Genomic DNA, 19,302 nt, shown 5'->3' on the forward strand with positions numbered 1-19,302 from the left:
GTTAGGCAATACAAAAAATGTATTGTTTTTTTCGCAGTGCATTAACTAAAATTATTTATATATTTTTTACAATTATTTTAATACAAATATTTCAATAATTTAAATATATATATATATTTTAATTTTAATAAATTTTATTTTTTCTCATTTTATTTTAAATAAAACATATTAGAAAATGTTGAAATTAACGTTAACTAATTAATGCTGTTCAAGTATTGTTAGTTCATCTTGATTCATGTATTTAACTAATGTTAACAATTTAGACTTTATTGTAAAGCATTAGCTAAATTGTGTTTAACTTTTAACTTTTACAGTAAAATGCTACAGTAAAACTTAATTGGTTAACGAATAGTTTTTATTTGCAAATTTACAGTTAAATTACCTATAATGTGATTTAAAACATGTTATTCTTACTTATATATAATAAGTAATATAAACAATAATTCATGATATTAATTCAAATCTACAATAGTATCTCATAGATACTAAAATAGCAATGTTAACAAAGGTTAATTAATGTAAAACACATATTGCTCATAGTAATGTTAACCAATGCGTTGACTAATGTTAATGAACGAGACCTTACTGTACATCAGTGCATTAGTGTTGACGCATCTGTCTGTGATCTGGAGTCATGTGATGTGTAGCGGGTCGTTAGAGCAGACTCTCGTCCAATCAGACGCTGAGTTTGGGCTTCATCACACAGCACTAATTGGGCTGAGAGTATTGTGAAGGAGACACACTCATTAGGATCTGCTGCTGGAGTCGTTAGGCTGAACTGATGGACGGAGCGCTGATTAACACGCCTCTGCACTGGAACACCATTCAGAACTAATTAAACAACGTATGACATTGATCGCCGTTCTTATTTCATTTCAAGCTTCAGGAGATATTTAAGTTTTCCTGAAAAGTAAATCGCAGTTGTGTAATGTGATGAGTTTGTGTCTTCATCAGGTTTGTAGAAATGTAGCACTGCATCAGTGTCTCATCAATGGATGCTCTGCAGTGAATGGGTGCCGTCAGAATGAGAGTCTGATAAAAACATCACAATAATCCACAGCACTCCAGTCCATCAGTGAACATCTGGAGAAGACAAAACCTGAAACACATCCAGCATTAAGATGATTTTAACTCAAACACATAGAGTCTATAATCCATAATAACACTTCCTCCAGTGAAAAAGTGTTCTGGTCTGAATCAGGAGAGAAATCTGCACAGATCAAGCAGCGTTTAAACAGAACTAAACAACAACAGCAGATGCACTTTTTCACTGGAGGAAGTCTTATTACGGAGCGGTGTGTGTGTGTGTAATAGTGAGTCAGTGTGTGTGTGTGTGTGATGGTGAGTCAGTGTGTGTTGAATCTGGCAGCAGTCTGATTGAAACAGATATAGATTGATTAACAATGCTAATTAAGATGAATTAAGCTTCTCCCTTAATGAAGTTGCTCCTCTTTAATCAATTACCGTCGCTGATTTGAACGTGTTGATAAACACATGAATGTATTCTGTATGTCTGATCAACACAGCCGTGTGTGACGGTGAGACTGACGTTCATCACGCATCTGAAGATGTTGCATTCACAGCAGTACACTGGACTGACATGTATGTGTTAATTTAAGAATGAAACGGTGCAGAAGTGCAGAGAGTGACTGGTTTATTTGTGGTTTGTGTTCCACAGGTTCTGCGTTCATGATGGTGAACTCGACGGCTCGGTTCTCGGGTCAGAAGGCTCTGCTCTTCACGCCGCAGCTGAAGGAGAACGACACGCACTGCGTCATCTTCCAGTATTACCTGGCCGGACGAGAGGGAGGACGGCCGGGACATCTGAACGTCTACATCAAGGAGAACAACAGCCCGATGGGTTTACCCGTGTGGAACACGTCTGGACCCGCTGGACGCAGCTGGACTCAGGTGGAGCTCGCCATCAGCACATACTGGCCCAACTTCTACCAGGTGAGATCCACCACACACATTAGTATATAGTAGCTTGTGTGAATCACATTATCTGCTGCTGTAGAGCTTCATCTACACATGTGCTGAGCGAGAGAGAGAGAGAGAGAGAGAGTGAGAGAGAGAGAGAGAGAGAGAGAGAGAGAGAGAGAGAGACGGCTGTGATGTCACACATGCTGGTCATTAGCGAGCGTGTCTCATGGGTGCTGAAGGAGACCCGTGTTAATTGGTGGAACGAGCCCCGGTGACCCGGCGCAGGGGAAGCGTGTTTGGGTAAATGACTCCATTAGAGCGAGGTGATGATTAGGAGAAACCGCTCAGAACCTGCTGTACGTGATCATTTCATCTCCACAGATTCATCCTGACAGCTGGAGAAGATTCAGAAACACGATCAATGATTAGATTATCAGTCAGATTATTCACTTTTGATGGCATTAGCTGCAGTCAATTCAAATTAATTTACCTAATTACTAAAATGAGGAAACAAACCTAGTGGTCACATCTTTTAAAAAAACACTTAATATTCAATAATATTATTGATTTGACTGATCAGATAATCAGATGAGAACAAACTTCAGTGAATTGATCTGAATAATGTAGTGCTGTTTTACAGCTGAAGTTGAATTTGGTTCATATTGATGTAATACTAATATTGAATCAACATTGAACTGTATAAATAATTTATATTATTTATATTTATTCGTATTTATATTATATATTTCAAATATAATTTATATTATTTGCTAAAATGTGTATTAAAATATATTTGTGAAAATATATTTTCTTTTGTCCATTTGTGTATATCTTGAAATATATAAAAAATATATTTTTGCCTTCCAAATATTTCAATTTGCATTTAGCCTAAATATCGAAGTCTGCTGTAAGATTGGAAATTCATTTTTTGTCCCTGAAATACATTTTGAAACTACTGTAAATATATTTCCATATATATTTTTTTATTTATTTATTTATTTCATTTTTTATTAATCTCTTCAGGTGTACTTTTTATTTATTTATTTATTTTAGAATTAATTTGTATTTTTTATCTCTCTATTTATTTTAATATTTCCATGCATTTATTATTACTTTTGCTATTATTACTTTATTATGACTTATGTGAATCTTTGCTTCATGCATTTTTATTATAATGTGCTTTTTATGTGCTTGCATTCTAAAAAAGGGCTTTACAAATGACCCTTTGCTGAAATTCCAAATAGAATAATTTTAACATTAGAAACAAAGCTGGTGAAGCAGAAGAAATCCATGCAACCCTGATCTGACCTGAAGCTCCTCATTCACAAGCACAAACACACACACGTAACCCTCAGATTAACACACAGCGAGCGTGTAGTGAGTACCGCGGTACACAGAGACTGTCCGGCTGTGGTTTTAACCTCAGCAGCCTGAAATACGTTCCTTCACTGGTGTTCATGAAAACATCCAGCACATTTGTCAGGAAGACTAACCCACACAGCATTCCGGCTTTGGGAGCGGTTGAACATGCACATATCTGACATGGATGAGTATAACGGGCCGCAGGAGACGCCCATGTGTTGGCGCCTGTATTTCCTTTCTATTCTAAGAGATGTTTCCATCCCATCTGCATTTAGGAATGATCTCAAATGTTGCTCGATTAGCTCAACTGGTGATGTTTGATCTGTAACTAGCGTGTGTTATTACGGCTCTTGAAAGGATTCCACATGCATCGCTCTGTGTGATGAGAATAGAGCGAATGTGTATCTAATTAGCGACGTCAGGATAATTATAGGTTGCTTTAATTGCACAGTATCGTAAGTGATCGTTCAAATGAAACCACCTGGTGCTTTGGACATTATTTTGTAATTACAGGCTGGATTTGATGTTTTTCTCACTAGAAGGATGCAGTTGAAGTCACCATGCTAATTGATGCGATCAGGTCACCGATCAGAACTTTTAATCAATTGTGACAGGCGTTTTGTTTTTATGCATTCTTCATCTGTCCCGTTCAGATGTCCTCGTGAGCATTTATTTCTTTTGACTCCTGGAACAGTGGCTTTACTGGTTAGTTTTAAGTGCCACTGGATGTTTTCAGTCCTGAAATGCTAATTATAAGTCATGTGTAATGTTATAAACGCAATGAGAAGTTTGTTTACTTCTCGATATGCTCGTTCTGAGAAAATAAGGCTTTCTATGAGCGTTTCTGCTGTGTGTCGAGCCAGAGTCAGACAGAAGATCCTGTTGTTTTAATCTATAAAGACTCAGTCACCTTTGTTTCAAGTGGTTTATATGAGAGCTAAAACACTATCCTGAGCCTTCACATTCTCTTCATGAGACACGATAATAATGAGACTTGTCTAAGCACTGCTTTCTCCTGTGAACAAAGCTCATCTCGCTTCTCATCTCATCCTCTACTCTCGTCTCATCTCAGCTCTCATCTCATCTTCTCTTGAATGTATTTGTCTCATCTTGTCTCATCTCGTCTCATCTCGTTTCTTCTCGTTTTATCTGGTCTTCTCTTGAATGTATTTGTCTCATCTCGTCTCATCTTGTTTCATCTCATTTCGTCTCGTCTCATCTCGTTTTGTCTCATCTCGTTTCATCTCGTTTTATCTGGTCTTCTCTTGAATGTATTTGTCTCAGCTTGTCTCATTTCGTTTCATCTCGTCTCATCTCGTCTCGTCTCGTCTCGTCTCGTTTCGTCTCATCTCGTCTCGTCTCGTCTCGTCTCGTTTCGTCTCATCTCATCTCATCTCGTCTCGTCTCGTCTCGTCTCATCTCGTCTCATCTCGTCTCGTCTCGTCTCGTCTCGTCTCGTCTCATCTCATCTCGTCTCGTCTCGTCTCTTCTCGTTTCGTCTCATCTCATCTCATCTCGTCTGTTTTGTCTCATTCACTACTCTTGTCTCATCTCAGCTTTTGTCTAGTCTTCTCTTGAATCTCTTGATTCATCTCATCTCTTCTCATCTAGTCTCATCTCTTGATATTATCATATCAAACTTTATTTCTTCTATTATATCATCTCAGCTCATCGCTCCTCTTTTATTTTATCATATTTTGTCTCATCTTCTTTATCATTGTCTTATATTAGCTTCCTCATTCATGTTTTATAATAGCTTGTCTCAGTCTTGTCTCATCTCTTCTCTACTTCTCTGTTCTAGTCTCATCTCATCTCTCATCTAGTCACACCTCTGCATCTCGTCTCGTTCTCTTTCTTATCTTCTCGTCTCATGTTGTCTCATTCATCTCTTCTCAGCTGGTTTAGTTTCTTGTCTCACTTCTCAACTCGCCTCTTCTCTTCTTATCTCCATTACTTTCCTCGCTGCATCTCATCTATTTTCCTATGTTTCATCAAATCTCATTAAACTCTTCTCCTCTAGTCTTATTTCTCGACTCATCAAACTTTGTCTCGTCTCTGTCTCGTTCAGGCCTGTGATTGAGGTGAGAGTCTGCCGATGGCAGGGTTAAAGTGATGTAGCAGCTGCTGTGCGGGTGTGTGTGTGTGTGTGTGTGTGTGAGAGAGAGCTGGCAGTGCTGTGTGATATTATGGTCTGTCTGGAGAACCGCACCCAGTTCCTGAAGAAGCCAATCATTCCTGTTGCTCATCTGTGCTCGTGTCCTCGGGAGAATCCTGTCCCTCCGACCGCTCCAATGGGACAGTCAAACATCTCTGTTTATGTTTCTTTGGGGATCGCAATGACTTCTGGTCAATTAAAACATACTGTTATCCACATTCAATTACAGTTAAATCCCTTAAAATAGAAGAACTTCATATACTCACTCTCATATAAGTTAAAACAATTATGGCGAAACCAAAAACGCAACTTTTTGGCATTAGCAGCTGATCTGAAACATATTTCAGTGTATATTTAATTTGATCTCTTTAATCACGTCATATTGGCGGTCAACAGCTGGCTCAGGTCAGTGTGACCGTGATGTTCCCCTTCATCTCAGCACCAGCTCAAGGGACGCCTGTCACATCACACACACAATATGCATCATAATAGCAACCTTAGCAGAGAGCAGGTATCCCAGAATCCTTCACTCGGCACTCTTTAGCCCTGAACCCCAGAGTCCTGCTGTCGAGTTGAATTGTTTGGCTGTATAAACGAAGTCTGAAGTGAGCAGATTTAGCACATGCTGCTGCAGCACCTCGCTGATAGAGCCGTGATTTACCGCGTCTATAAACGCCGCCATCTGACAGACAGCCGATTCACCGTGAGCACCCTTGGAGCCCGCTCTCCTAACGCCGCTGATTTAATAAGTTTGGTGCAATAACTAAAGCCAAATGGTGTTTTAATGAGCGCTAATGACCAGTGTGAATGGTGCTTTCCTCATCTTCGTGCGCCGTTGTGTAAAGCCTCGTCTCGAACCCTGTGGGACTCCACCGTGTGACATTTTGAGAGCATGTCCATTTATCACTGTGCTTATGAGCTTTCTCTTTCCTCCGCAGATCGTCTTTGAAGCGGTGACCTCGGGGCAGCGCGGCTTGCTGGCCATCAAGGACGTGGTCCTCCAGGGCCATCAGTGCAGTAAGACCCGACTCTGTCGTAAAAACACCCTCATCGCCCGCTCCTTGGCCTTTTCCTGCCACCCTCCAAATATCAATATCGTCTGTCTTTCTCCAGGCATTGAAGTCGAGCCATAAAAGAGAGAGTAATAAAGAAAACAAAAGACTGAAAAGAGAAGGGAAGAAGACGATAAAGCTTTCATGTAATGCTGGAGAGATATGAGAGTATAAAAGAGACGCCGTTAGGAGAATGAATGGAGGAGGATGGAAAGGGTCAAGTGGGATTCTGCTGTCTACTTAGACAAGTTCTTATTAGGCAGCATCATGTGACATTAATTATATTTTACTATACGTTCACATGGAGAACTGCTATTTTAAATGGTACTAATATTTGACAAAATTACTGTTTTTACTGTATTTTTGAGCCTATAAATGCAGTATTACTGAACAGAAGAGTTTCAGTCTTAATTATTCCTAATTTAGGCATATACATAAAATTATGATTTAGTTTAAGTTTTATTATGATGCTTTTCATTATTGAATTAAACATGCTGAAAATTCAGCTTTGCATCACAGGAATAAATTACATTTCAAGATATGTTAAAATAGAAAAATATAAAATTAAATTAAAATTAAATTAAATTAAATTAAATAGAAAAATTAAATTAAATGAAATTAAAAATAAGTAAAATAAAATTTAAATAAATAAAATTGATTTTAAAAATGCTTGTAATCAGATTACAGTTACTTTATTTACTAATTGTTACTAATTGCTTATAGATAATTTACTGCCAGTGTGTAAATAATATAATACAATATTTATTAGTACAATGATAATATATATATATATATATATATATATATATCTCAAAACTAAGTGACTTTAAGCTTTAAACAAGAAAAAATACCCATCAATGTGGTAAAAACAAAATAGATTTAACCCTTGCACTGTGCTGAAAATCCTCCACTTAATTTGGCCTTTTAACCGTCCCTTTCAAAATCATTATGCTATATAATCACCAAATATTGGATTACATCTTTTGATTATTTTCTTTAGAATTTAGCACAACATTATTTCTGGATAATTCTAGCAATATTCACTCAAAAACTGATCCGCTCAGATCAAAGAGGCCTTAAAAAACACAATACTTGATCTCACGTTGCTTCTCAAGTAAATGCATCTTGACTTGTAGACACTTGAGCTGGAAAACATACAGTATTTTCCCTGCCAACAAGTTCAGCTATTTGCACTTAGTGTATATATTAACACTGATTAATATATGAAGACATAATGTGCATCACAGAATATATCGCTAGTAACACATGCAGAGATGAGCTCGCTAATCAGAGGTCAATATCAACATGTTAGCAGCGTTAATGATGGATTTGTGAAGGATGATTGTGTTGAAGCTGTGATGAGAGCAGATGGCACAGCATTGCTCTCAGACAGCGGGGGTCTCGCTATCATCACAGCGCAAAGAAACGCTTCTTTAGCGATCAGAGACAGAAGATGGGCGCTGGAGTATTAAAGGTGGCTGCGCTTCAGATGCGCTGCTGAAATATTGAAGAGCCCGGGGAAGAATGAGACAGGCTCTGATTGAATTAGCAGTGTTTCCTCGGATCAATTCAAGGTCACGGCGGCCCGCGAGAGGACCCAGTCAAATATTAGACATCATAACCTGATTTAAATCAGCTTTCATCTCACAGATGCGTTTGGTTTTAAATGCATATTGACCCAGATATGACTAATGAGAACTCGCTGTTCAATCAATAGAGTTAAGGTTAGAGTTTTAGGGGAATATTATTAGCTGAGTGTAGATTAAATGAGAAACCAATAATGATTTTTGTGTTACACTCGTTCTGAGAAACAAGGAGGTCGAGAGGGAGATATTGATGTCAGTAATAAAACATCTTTGGCGCAGTTGAAGAGATCGAGGTTAAATCACATAAAAAAACTTAATAAATTAATCAGTGTGTGTGCTGATTTACAGTAAAAAAACAGTAGAGAGATTTAAATGAATGAGAAGAGCAGCTCAGATTGTCTGATGAGAAATATTTGGATCCTGTCAAGATCTCTGACTTCTTATCGTTTGGCAAAAAAAAGATCTGAAACTTAAATGTCTGAAAATCACCGCTATCTTTTTTTGGTGTTTTTGAAAACACTTTAGTGTTTTATTGAAGATTAGAGTCTCAGTGGAACAAAATTATTATTATTATTTTTTGAATACTTTAAATATAAGCCTTATTAATTTTGCGTAAGAAGTACCAGAGAAAGATAATAATATAAATAAATAAATAAATAAATATCAATTATTTATTAGGTAAATAATTATTAATGACAGTAGAAGTAAAGAAGTAAAAATAATGACAATAGAAGAGATTAAAGTCTTAATTATTCCTAATTTAGGCATTTATATAAAATTATTATTTAGTTACATTTTTATTATGATGCTTTTCATTATTGAATTTTCAGCTTTGCATCACAGGAATAAATTACATTTCAAAATAAATAAAATAAAATAAAGTAAAATAAGTCAAATAAAATTGTCATTTTAAATTGCTGGGTAATAAATAATTACATGTAAACAGATCACAAAAAAATAAAATAAAATGCTTGTAATCAGAATACAGTTACTTTAAAAAAAAAATCCATATAGATAATTTACTGCCAGTGTGTTAAATAATACAATACCATATTTATTAGTACAACAACAACAACAACAATAATAATAATAATAATAATAATAATCATCATCATCATATATTTACATGAGATATTAAGTCTTGTTTTCTGAAAAATGTATCAAAACTAAGCGAGTTTAAGCTTAAAGCATGAAAAAATACTTTAACAGATATTCACATAGAAAACAGTTTTAAAATGATAATAATATACTACATTAGTAGTTTCTGCTGTATTTTACAGCATTTGCTGTATTATGCCAACCCTGAAACAACATACAGAACTACCAAATTAATTATAATTGCTGTTATTAGTGTTCATCCTCTGTTTGATTACATCTTTAATTGATTTTTCTGTACACTTCAGTCATATACACATAAGCTGACAGTCAAGCGACTACTAAACATTGTAGAAACAATGTTCTGTAAAGCAAGGATTTGTATAGTGAAATGCACTATATAAATAAACTTGAATTATTTTTGATCAAATAAATGCAGGCTTGGTGTAAAACAGATCTAAAATCTTCCTGTTAGTCTGGTGGTGTGTTTAGCATGTGTATTAACGCTCGTCTGTGTTTCTCCAGTGGACACGCCACACTTCCTTCATATCAAAGGTGTGGAGGTGAACGCTGGACAGTCGGCGACCTTCCACTGCACCGTCAACGGAGAATGGAGAGATAACTTCAACCTCTGGCTGCAGGTCTGTATATATACATACAGTCTTCCAGTGTGGTTTGAATCCGAGCGGCCGAGAACAAACTAGTTCAGTTTAGTGTGAGTTATGTTTGTTGTTTGTTAGTGTTCTCTCAGCTCCGCAGTTTGTCAATTAAACAAACAAACAAACAAACAAACAAACACGTCCTCGTTAACAGAGGAACGAGATCCAGACATTAAGAGCAGAGACTCTGATGACAGTAATGAAGAAATATCACTGACGAACAAATGGCCTCCATCTGCCTGATGAACCTCCTGACAGCTGGAGGAACCACACACACACACACACACGCACGCCTGTGTAAGAGTGTGTGTGTGTGTGAGAGAGAAATAGAGAGAGAGAGAGAGTGAGAGTGAGAGTGTGTGTGTGAGAGAGAGAGAGAGAGAGAGAGAGTGTGTGTGTGTAAGAGAGAAAGAGAGAGAGAGGGTGTGTGTGTGTGTGAGAGAGAGAGAGAGAGAGAGAGAATTATGAGAGGCCATAGGAGGCCGTTTGAGGTGAAACCAATTGAAAACTTGTGATACACACTGAACACTTGCGCGTTTAAAGTGAAACACTATATATGTGCAAATATATAAAAACTTTCAAACATTCTCGCGGGTGAAAGAGCATAAACATTTACAGTCGTTTAATTGCAACCGGAAATTATAGCTCAAATATTCTACACATATATTCTGACGAAATTAACCGAAGGACTCGGAAAAAAGAAAAAATTTAATCAGAATTGGCAATAACACACGAGTGATCACATACGAAAAAGCCTAGTGTAAAGAATAACGACAAATCCTCATTTTTTAAACAAGTTTGGAAGGAGCCATATACGTGGAGAATATTTGAGCTATAACTTTCTGTTGAAATGAAACGACTTCCAGACACACTGAAAATGTTTATGCTCTCTCACACGCGAGAATGTTTGAAAGTGCAGTGTTTGTGCAGGCACAACAGTACGTGGGTGATTACAGGGTATATGCAAAGAGTTTCTATGTAACCGCATCTCTTTCATATATTTGTACAGATATATAGTGTTTCAGTGTGAATCGCAAGTGTTTTGGTGTGTATCGCAAGTGTTTCAGTGTGTATCGCAAGTGTTTCAGTGTGTATCGCAAGTGTTTCAGTGTGTATCGCAGGTGTTTCAGTGTGTAACGCAGGTGTTTCAGTGTGTATCGCAAGTGTTTCAGTGTGTAGCGCAAGTGTTTTGGTGTGTATCGCAAGTGTTTCAGTGTGTAGCGCAAGTGTTTTGGTGTGTATCGCAAGTGTTTCAGTGTGTATCGCAAGTGTTTCAGTGTGTATCGCAAGTGTTTCAGTGTGTAGCGCAAGTGTTTTGGTGTGTATCGCAAGTGTTTCAGTGTGTATCGCAAGTGTTTCAGTGTGTATCGCAAGTGTTTTGGTGTGTATCGCAAGTGTTTCAGTGTGTATCGCAAGTGTTTCAGTGTGTATCGCAAGTGTTTCAGTGTGTATTGCAAGTGTTTCAGTGTGTATCGCAAGTGTTTCAGTGTGTATCGCAGGTGTTTCAGTGTGTATCGCAGGTGTTTTGGTGTGTATCGCAAGTGTTTCAGTGTGTATCGCAAGTGTTTCAGTGTGTATCGCAGGTGTTTCAGTGTGTATCGCAGGTGTTTTGGTGTGTATCGCAAGTGTTTCAGTGTGTATCGCAAGTGTTTCAGTGTGTATCGCAAGTGTTTTGGTGTGTATCGCAAGTGTTTCAGTGTGTATCGCAGGTGTTTCAGTGTGTATCGCAAGTGTTTCAGTGTGTATCGCAAGTGTTTCAGTGTGTATCGCAAGTGTTTTGGTGTGTATCGCAAGTGTTTCAGTGTGTATCGCAGGTGTTTCAGTGTGTATCGCAAGTGTTTCAGTGTGTATCGCAAGTGTTTCAGTGTGAATCGCAAGTGTTTCAGTGTGTATGCGCAGGTGTTTCAGTGTGTAGCGCAAGTGTTTCAGTGTGTATCGCAAGTGTTTCGGTGTGTATCACAAGTGTTTCGGTGTGTATCGCAGGTGTTTCAGTGTGTATGCGCAGGTGTTTCAGTGTGTAGCGCAAGTGTTTCAGTGTGTATCGCAAGTGTTTCAGTGTGTATCGCAAGTGTTTCAGTGTGTAGTGCAAGTGTTTCAGTGTGTATCGCAAGTGTTTCAGTGTGTAGCGCAAGTGTTTCAGTGTGTATCGCAAGTGTTTCAGTGTGTAGCGCAAGTGTTTCAGTGTGTACCGCAAGTGTTTCAGTGTGTATGCGCAAGTGTTTCAGTGTGTATCGCAAGTGTTTCAGTGTGTATGCGCAGGTGTTTCAGTGTGTAGCGCAAGTGTTTCAGTGTGTATCGCAAGTGTTTCGGTGTGTATCGCAAGTGTTTCAGTGTGAATCGCAAGTGTTTCAGTGTGTATCGCAAGTGTTTCAGTGTGTATCGCAAGTGTTTCAGTGTGTAGTGCAAGTGTTTCAGTGTGTATCGCAAGTGTTTCAGTGTGTAGCGCAAGTGTTTCAGTGTGTATCGCAAGTGTTTCAGTGTGTAGCGCAAGTGTTTCAGTGTGTACCGCAAGTGTTTCAGTGTGTATGCGCAAGTGTTTCAGTGTGTATCGCAAGTGTTTCAGTGTGTATGCGCAGGTGTTTCAGTGTGTAGCGCAAGTGTTTCAGTGTGTATCGCAAGTGTTTCGGTGTGTATCGCAAGTGTTTCAGTGTGTATGCGCAGGTGTTTCAGTGTGTAGCGCAAGTGTTTCAGTGTGTATCGCAAGTGTTTCGGTGTGTATCGCAGGTGTTTCAGTGTGTAGCGCAAGTGTTTCAGTGTGAATCGCAAGTGTTTCAGTGTGTATCGCAAGTGTTTCAGTGTGTATCGCAAGAGTTTCAGTGTGTATCGCAAGTGTTTCACTGTGTATCGCAAGAGTTTCAGTGTGTATCACAAGTGTTTCAGTGTGTATCGCAAGAGTTTCAGTGTGTATCGCAAGAGTTTCAGTGTGTATCGCAAGTGTTTCAGTGTGTATCGCAAGTGTTTCAGTGTGTATCGCAAGTGTTTCAGTGTGTAGTGCAAGTGTTTCAGTGTGTATCGCAAGTGTTTCAGTGTGTAGCGCAAGTGTTTCAGTGTGTATCGCAAGTGTTTCAGTGTGTAGCGCAAGTGTTTCAGTGTGTACCGCAAGTGTTTCAGTGTGTATGCGCAAGTGTTTCAGTGTGTATCGCAAGTGTTTCAGTGTGTATGCGCAGGTGTTTCAGTGTGTAGCGCAAGTGTTTCAGTGTGTATCGCAAGTGTTTCAGTGTGTATGCGCAAGTGTTTCAGTGTGTATCGCAAGTGTTTCAGTGTGTATGCGCAGGTGTTTCAGTGTGTAGCGCAAGTGTTTCAGTGTGTATCGCAAGTGTTTCGGTGTGTATCGCAAGTGTTTCAGTGTGTATGCGCAGGTGTTTCAGTGTGTAGCGCAAGTGTTTCGGTGTGTATCGCAGGTGTTTCAGTGTGTAGCGCAAGTGTTTCAGTGTGAATCGCAAGTGTTTCAGTGTGTATCGCAAGTGTTTCAGTGTGTATCGCAAGAGTTTCAGTGTGTATCGCAAGTGTTTCACTGTGTATCGCAAGAGTTTCAGTGTGTATCACAAGTGTTTCAGTGTGTATCGCAAGAGTTTCAGTGTGTATCGCAAGAGTTTCAGTGTGTATCGCAAGTGTTTCAGTGTGTATCGCAAGTGTTTCAGTCTGTATCGCAAGAGTTTCAGTGTGTATCGCAAGTGTTTCAGTGTGTATGCGCAGGTGTTTCAGTGTGTATCGCAGGTGTTTCAGTGTGTATCGCAAGAGTTTTAGTGTGTATCGCAAGAGTTTCAGTGTGTATCGCAGGTGTTTCAGTGTGAATCGCAAGTGTTTCAATGGGTTTCGCCTCAAACGGCCTCCCATATTTTTCCTTTCTAAGTAACTCCTCTCTCTCTCTCTCTCTCTCTCTCTCTCTGGTCTGCAGGGAATCGGTGGTCGGGAAGCTCCTATGAAAGCAACCAAACCGTGGAATAACCAGCGGTTTATCGGCATGTTTGATGTAGTGAACACAACCAAACAGGACTCCGGCCGTTACAGATGCATCGTCCACTCGAACACAGGGGTGGGAGTGTCCAACTACGGAGAGCTGACCATCAAACGTGAGTCACACACACACATACACACACATGCACACACTCACACATGTTTGTTTTTGTGTAAAGTGTGTTCATCCCATAGGTGTAATGGTTTTTATACTGTACAAACTGTATATTCTATGTCCCTTCACCAACCCTACACCTAACCCTAACCCTCACAGGAAACTTTGTGCATTTTTACTTTCTCAAAAAAACTCATTCTGTATAATTTATAAGTGTTTTGAAAAATGGGGACATGGGTTATGTGCTCATAAGTCACCCTCTCCTTGTAATACCTGTGTCATACCCATGACATTATACAGAGTTGTGTCCTGATATGACACAAAAACATGCACACACTTAAGTGAACACAGTGTTTGAGATAGAGTGAGTGAGAGTGTGTGTGTGTGTGTGTGTTTGTGTGAAGGACGGTGTGCAGATGGATGGAGCTGAAGCCGAAGCGTCTGTTGAGGAGATTGGTGTGTGTTTTATGCTAATGTATCTAGCGTGTGTTTGGCGGTAAGAGCTGTCCTTGACCGCGGCCGTGTTTTCACGTATTTGCTGTCCCACGCAGCCCTTCAACAGACATTTGATATGAATTTATTGCGCCGGCCGCATCTGAATCCTCTCTGTTCTCTGACGCTGTAATGGCCTTCGATATTTCTTCAGCTCTTTCTGTGTCTCTCTCACTCAATTGAATTTATGTTCCTGTAGTTTTTACCTCACAGCATTATGTGATTGATCACTTTAATCCTGCCTGTCTGGACAGAGAGCTGTCAATCACGGTCAGAGGCTCCGCCCTGAGGCTGGACGACACGCCTTCTGTGTGACATGTAATGCACTGTAAATAAATGATGTTCCTCTTGTTCTTGTCGTTCTCCAGGACAAAATTTAAACATTAAACTGCACAGCATTCATTCCCGATTTAGATTGAAGAGGTAAAAAACTATGTAATGTTCTTTCTTTTTTTGTTTTCTAGTATATTTAGAATTTTTCATATGCGTTTTTAGATTTTGTTTTTAGACTATAAATTATTATATATTATAATGTTTTCCAGTTACTTTTTTTTTTACTTTTTAAATTTTAACACTAAACTTTCATAATTTTTTGTAGCATATTTTATTATCATATTTGTAAAATTTTATACTAAATTTATTTATTTCTTTATTCACGTTTTTTAATAATACATTTTAAACTCTGTATACTTTCTGAACTACAACCCTTATAATGTTATATTCTATTTTAAGCTTTTTATTCTATAACTTTATAATGTTTCATAATAGATTTACATTTCTTATTCATGTTTAAAAATGCTATGCAATATTTTTGTTTTATAGTTTATTTGTAACTTTTATACAGTTTTCATACTAATGCTTTTATAATTATTTTAAAGTATGTTTTTAACTTATAATGTGTTATAAATCATTTTAATATATATATTTTTAAATATAATTTTCTATACTACAGATTTTATAACTTATGTTTTATAATGTATAGTAAAATTTGTAAAATTTCTATTTATTCGTTTTGGACAGATTGGACATTTTCAGTGTGTCTGTGTGTGTGTGAGTGTGAATGTGAGTGTCTGTGTGTGAGAGCATGAAAGAGAGTGTGTGTGTGTGTGTGTGCGTGTATGTGTGTGCGTGTATGTGTGTGCGTGTGTGTGTGTGTGTGTGTGTGTGTGCGTGTATGTGTGCGTGTGTGTGTGCGTGTGTGTGTGTGTGTGTGTGAATGTGTGTCTGTGAGTGTGTGAGTGTGCGTGTGTGTAAGCCTGTGTGAGTGTCTGTGTGTGAGTGTGTGCAATCGAATGAGTATGTGAGTGTCTGTGTGTGAGAGCATGAAAGCGAGTGTGTGTGTGTTTGTGTGTGTGTGTGTGCGTATATAGATCAGTGGTTGTATAGTATTTTGTCGTGCCGCTCCGCTCACATCTGGTCACGGTGTTAGGAATCATTCATTGTTTTATGTTATATATTTATACATATATTGTAAAACGTGTGTGTGCTATTTTTTATGTTTTACTGTAGAAGTATAAAAATGTAAAAATATATATTTTCTACTACACGGTTTTATTTTTGCAAAGTTGCGATGTTGAGTCCATCTCAGACTGATGTAGGCTTTGAGACACTGTTGAGATCTCTGGAGCTGTGTGTGTGTGTGTGTGTGTGTGTGTGTGCGTGTGTGTGTGTGTGAGCTCTCAGTTGTAAATGTGTGTGTAGAAGATGCTAGGAGCTTGTGTCACTCTGCATGTAACGGATGTCTCTATAAAGGCCAGCCTCGCGCCGCTGCATCAAACGACCTGTTAGTGGAGATCTGTGGAGGTCAGTGCTGACGGATGGCCATCTCTGAGAGGAACACACACACACACACACACACACACACACACACGCACACACACACAGATCAATGATATCACTTCAAACTCTTCCCACACATATCTTTACATTTCAGCACTCTTTTAATGCTGTAACTTTTATAATATTTGATTATATATTTGTGATTTTTTTTTTTTTTAAGTTAAGTTTTTTTAAGTTAAGTTTTTTTAAATACTTTTATCAAACTAAATTTTTTATAAGATATTTTACTTTTGTAACTTAAGTACAGTATTTGAGTCGTGGGGTCTCAGAGTCTGGAGGAAGAGAGGAGAGGCACACAATCCGTGATGCTTGAGGTCCAGTGAAGGGAACCGTGGCCTAGTGGTAGAGAGTTTGACTCCTAACCTGAGGGTTGTGGGTTCGAGTCTCGGGCAGGTAATACCTCGACTGAGGTTTGACAGCCGTTGATCTTTGTAAATTTATTTTGTCTTAGTTTAAGTGTGTGTGTGTGTGTGTGTGTACATACTTTGGATGGGTTAGATGCAGAGCATGAATTCTGAGTATGGGTCACCATACTTGGCTGAATGTCACGTCACTTTAAAAAAGTAAAGCTATAGTATTCATTAATAGTATATTTTATTCATAGTATATTTTATGATTTATGTACTTAAGTATAATAATATATTTGTGTGTGTGTGTGTGTGTGTTTTAAATGTTATATAACATAATTTTTTTAAATTGTTTACTTAATTTTTATAAAATACATTTTAATGTTTTTTCTGTTGTTTTATTAATTACTGTTTTACTTTTTTTACTTATATTTCACAATATTAAAATATTTTTAAATGTATAACATACTTAAGTATAGCTTTATAGTATATTTGAAGCTTTCATGTCTTTTATACAGTTAATACTTGTTTTAAAGTACATTTGAAGCTTTTATACTTTTCATACTTCATTTTATTTGAAACTTTTTATATTTAAGTACAGTGTTTACTATATATATACTGAACTATAATTGTTTAACAGTTTACAATATATATATATATTTTTTTTTTATACTTTGTACTTCTCATAATGTTATAATATGTTTTAGGATATTTTTTATACTTTAGGGTTAGTTTGTGAAATATACAGGTCATATTTCTCTCCAGAATCATAAGACATTGTATTTTAAATACAGAAAATCAGGTCTGTTTTATGACGACAACACAATGATTTTCAGGAGGCGTCAGCACTTTCTGGGGAGTGAATCAAACGTGAGTGTGTTACAGAGGTGCATCTCTTCATTCTTGAGGTCAGAGGTCAATATCTTTCTAAAACTGCAGACAGAGACCAGTGACCAAAGCCGTGACAGACGGTGAAGAGCGATGTTCATCAGGACGCTCTGATATCTGTCCCGCTGTGTCTGTGGCGTCAGGATTACGTGGTTCGTTTGAGGTGCTGTTTAATTAGCAGCTGGGCCGTGGAGGATTATGGGTATTTCTGGGGTGACGGAGGGACGTCCATCTGCAGACACTGTCACAAACACACACTCGACTGGAGAAACACACACTGGATCTCTGTTACTGTCTCTAACACACGTGTGATGATAGGATCCCGCTAATCATTTTTCTTACTCAGGTTTTTTTTAATGAAGTTAAATTTTTTCTGGCCTCACTGGCGGATATTTGTTCTTGCTTTAAGCATAAACTCACTTCATTTTGATCTGCTTTGCAGAAAACAGTATTAATATCTTAAAGCGATAGTCAAGCCAAAAATTAAAAGGTGCTCACCTTCAGTCCATCCCAGATCAGGATGAGTGTGTGTCTTCATCAGGTTTGTAGAAATGTAGCACTGCATCAGTGTCTCATCAATGGATGCTCTGCAGTGAATGGGTGCCGTCAGAATGAGAGTCTGATAAAAACATCCCAATAATCCACAGCACTCCAGTCCATCAGTGAACATCTGGAGAAGACAAAACCTGAAACACATCCAGCATTAAGATGATTTTAACTCAAACACATAGAGTCTATAATCCATAATAACACTTCCTCCAGTGAAGAAGTGTTCTGGTCTGAATCAGGAGAGAAATCTGCACAGATCAAGCAGCGTTAAAACAGATCTAAACAACAACAGCAGATGCACTGTTTCACTGGAGGAAGTGTTATTCTGGATTACAGACTCTGTGTTTAGAGTTAAACGACTGGTGTGTGTCTGTAATTGCACTGTTACTCATGTTAAATGTTGTGTGTGTTCTCCCAGAGCCGCCGGTTCCCATCGCTCCTCCTCAGCTCATGGCGGTCGGGGCCACGTATCTCTGGATCCAGCTCAATGCGAACTCCATCAACGGAGACGGACCCATCATCAACCGCGAGGTGGAGTACCGCACCGTCTCCGGCACCATGTACGACCTGCAGCCCGTCGATAAAACCTCGCACAAGATCGGCCATCTGGACCCCGACACGGAGTACGAGATCAGCGTTCTGCTGACACGGCCCCTGGAGGGAGGAACCGGGGCCCCGGGGCCGCCGCTGAGAGCCCGCACCAAATGTGCAGGTAACCCAGGTCATCTCGGATGATGTTTCTGAGAGATGCTGAGGTGAGGAGATGATGTCATTTCCTCTCCTTCATGTCACTCCAAACCTAAGAGTTATTCGGGAATCAATAAATGGGATTTCAGTTCCCCGCCCATATTTCAGTTTTTGTTCATATATTGGAAGTCAAAAAAACTTTATTTTAGTGTCCCAGGAGCACAGAAGCAGTCTTGAGTCTCTGGGGTGTATCTGTAGAAATAGACAACGATACATTGTATCGGTCACAATGATACATTTACAAATGATACAAATGATACATTTCTCTTTTATGACAAAAATCATTAGGATATTAAGTAAAGATCATGTTCATGAGGATATTTAATAAATCTCCTACTGTAAATATCTCAAAACTTAATGTTTGATTAGTAATATGCATTGCTAAGAACTTCATCTGAACAACTTTAAAGATGATTTTCTCAATATTTAGATTTTTTTGCTCCCTCAGATTCCAGGTTTATAATAGTTGTATCTCAGACAAATATTGTCCTCTGAACAAACCACACATCACTGGAGAGATGATTTATTCAGATTCA

General features: G+C 38.3%; 1 protein-coding gene across 1 annotated transcript in view; it reads left to right on the plus strand.

Annotated features, from left to right (window-relative positions):
- LOC113084132 (receptor-type tyrosine-protein phosphatase mu-like) overlaps positions 1-19,302 on the plus strand; it is a 49,442-nt gene that overhangs the window by 12,745 nt on the left and 17,395 nt on the right. Inside the window, exons 3-7 of the mRNA XM_026254780.1 lie at positions 1,679-1,953; positions 6,379-6,457; positions 9,699-9,814; positions 13,731-13,905; positions 18,438-18,731. Of these exons, the coding sequence (XP_026110565.1) occupies positions 1,679-1,953; positions 6,379-6,457; positions 9,699-9,814; positions 13,731-13,905; positions 18,438-18,731 (939 nt within the window). The remainder of the gene's footprint in view (positions 1-1,678; positions 1,954-6,378; positions 6,458-9,698; positions 9,815-13,730; positions 13,906-18,437; positions 18,732-19,302) is intronic.

This window comes from Carassius auratus, unplaced genomic scaffold (assembly GCF_003368295.1).
Source record: "Carassius auratus strain Wakin unplaced genomic scaffold, ASM336829v1 scaf_tig00039721, whole genome shotgun sequence".
In the NCBI taxonomy this organism is placed as follows: domain Eukaryota; kingdom Metazoa; phylum Chordata; class Actinopteri; order Cypriniformes; family Cyprinidae; genus Carassius; species Carassius auratus.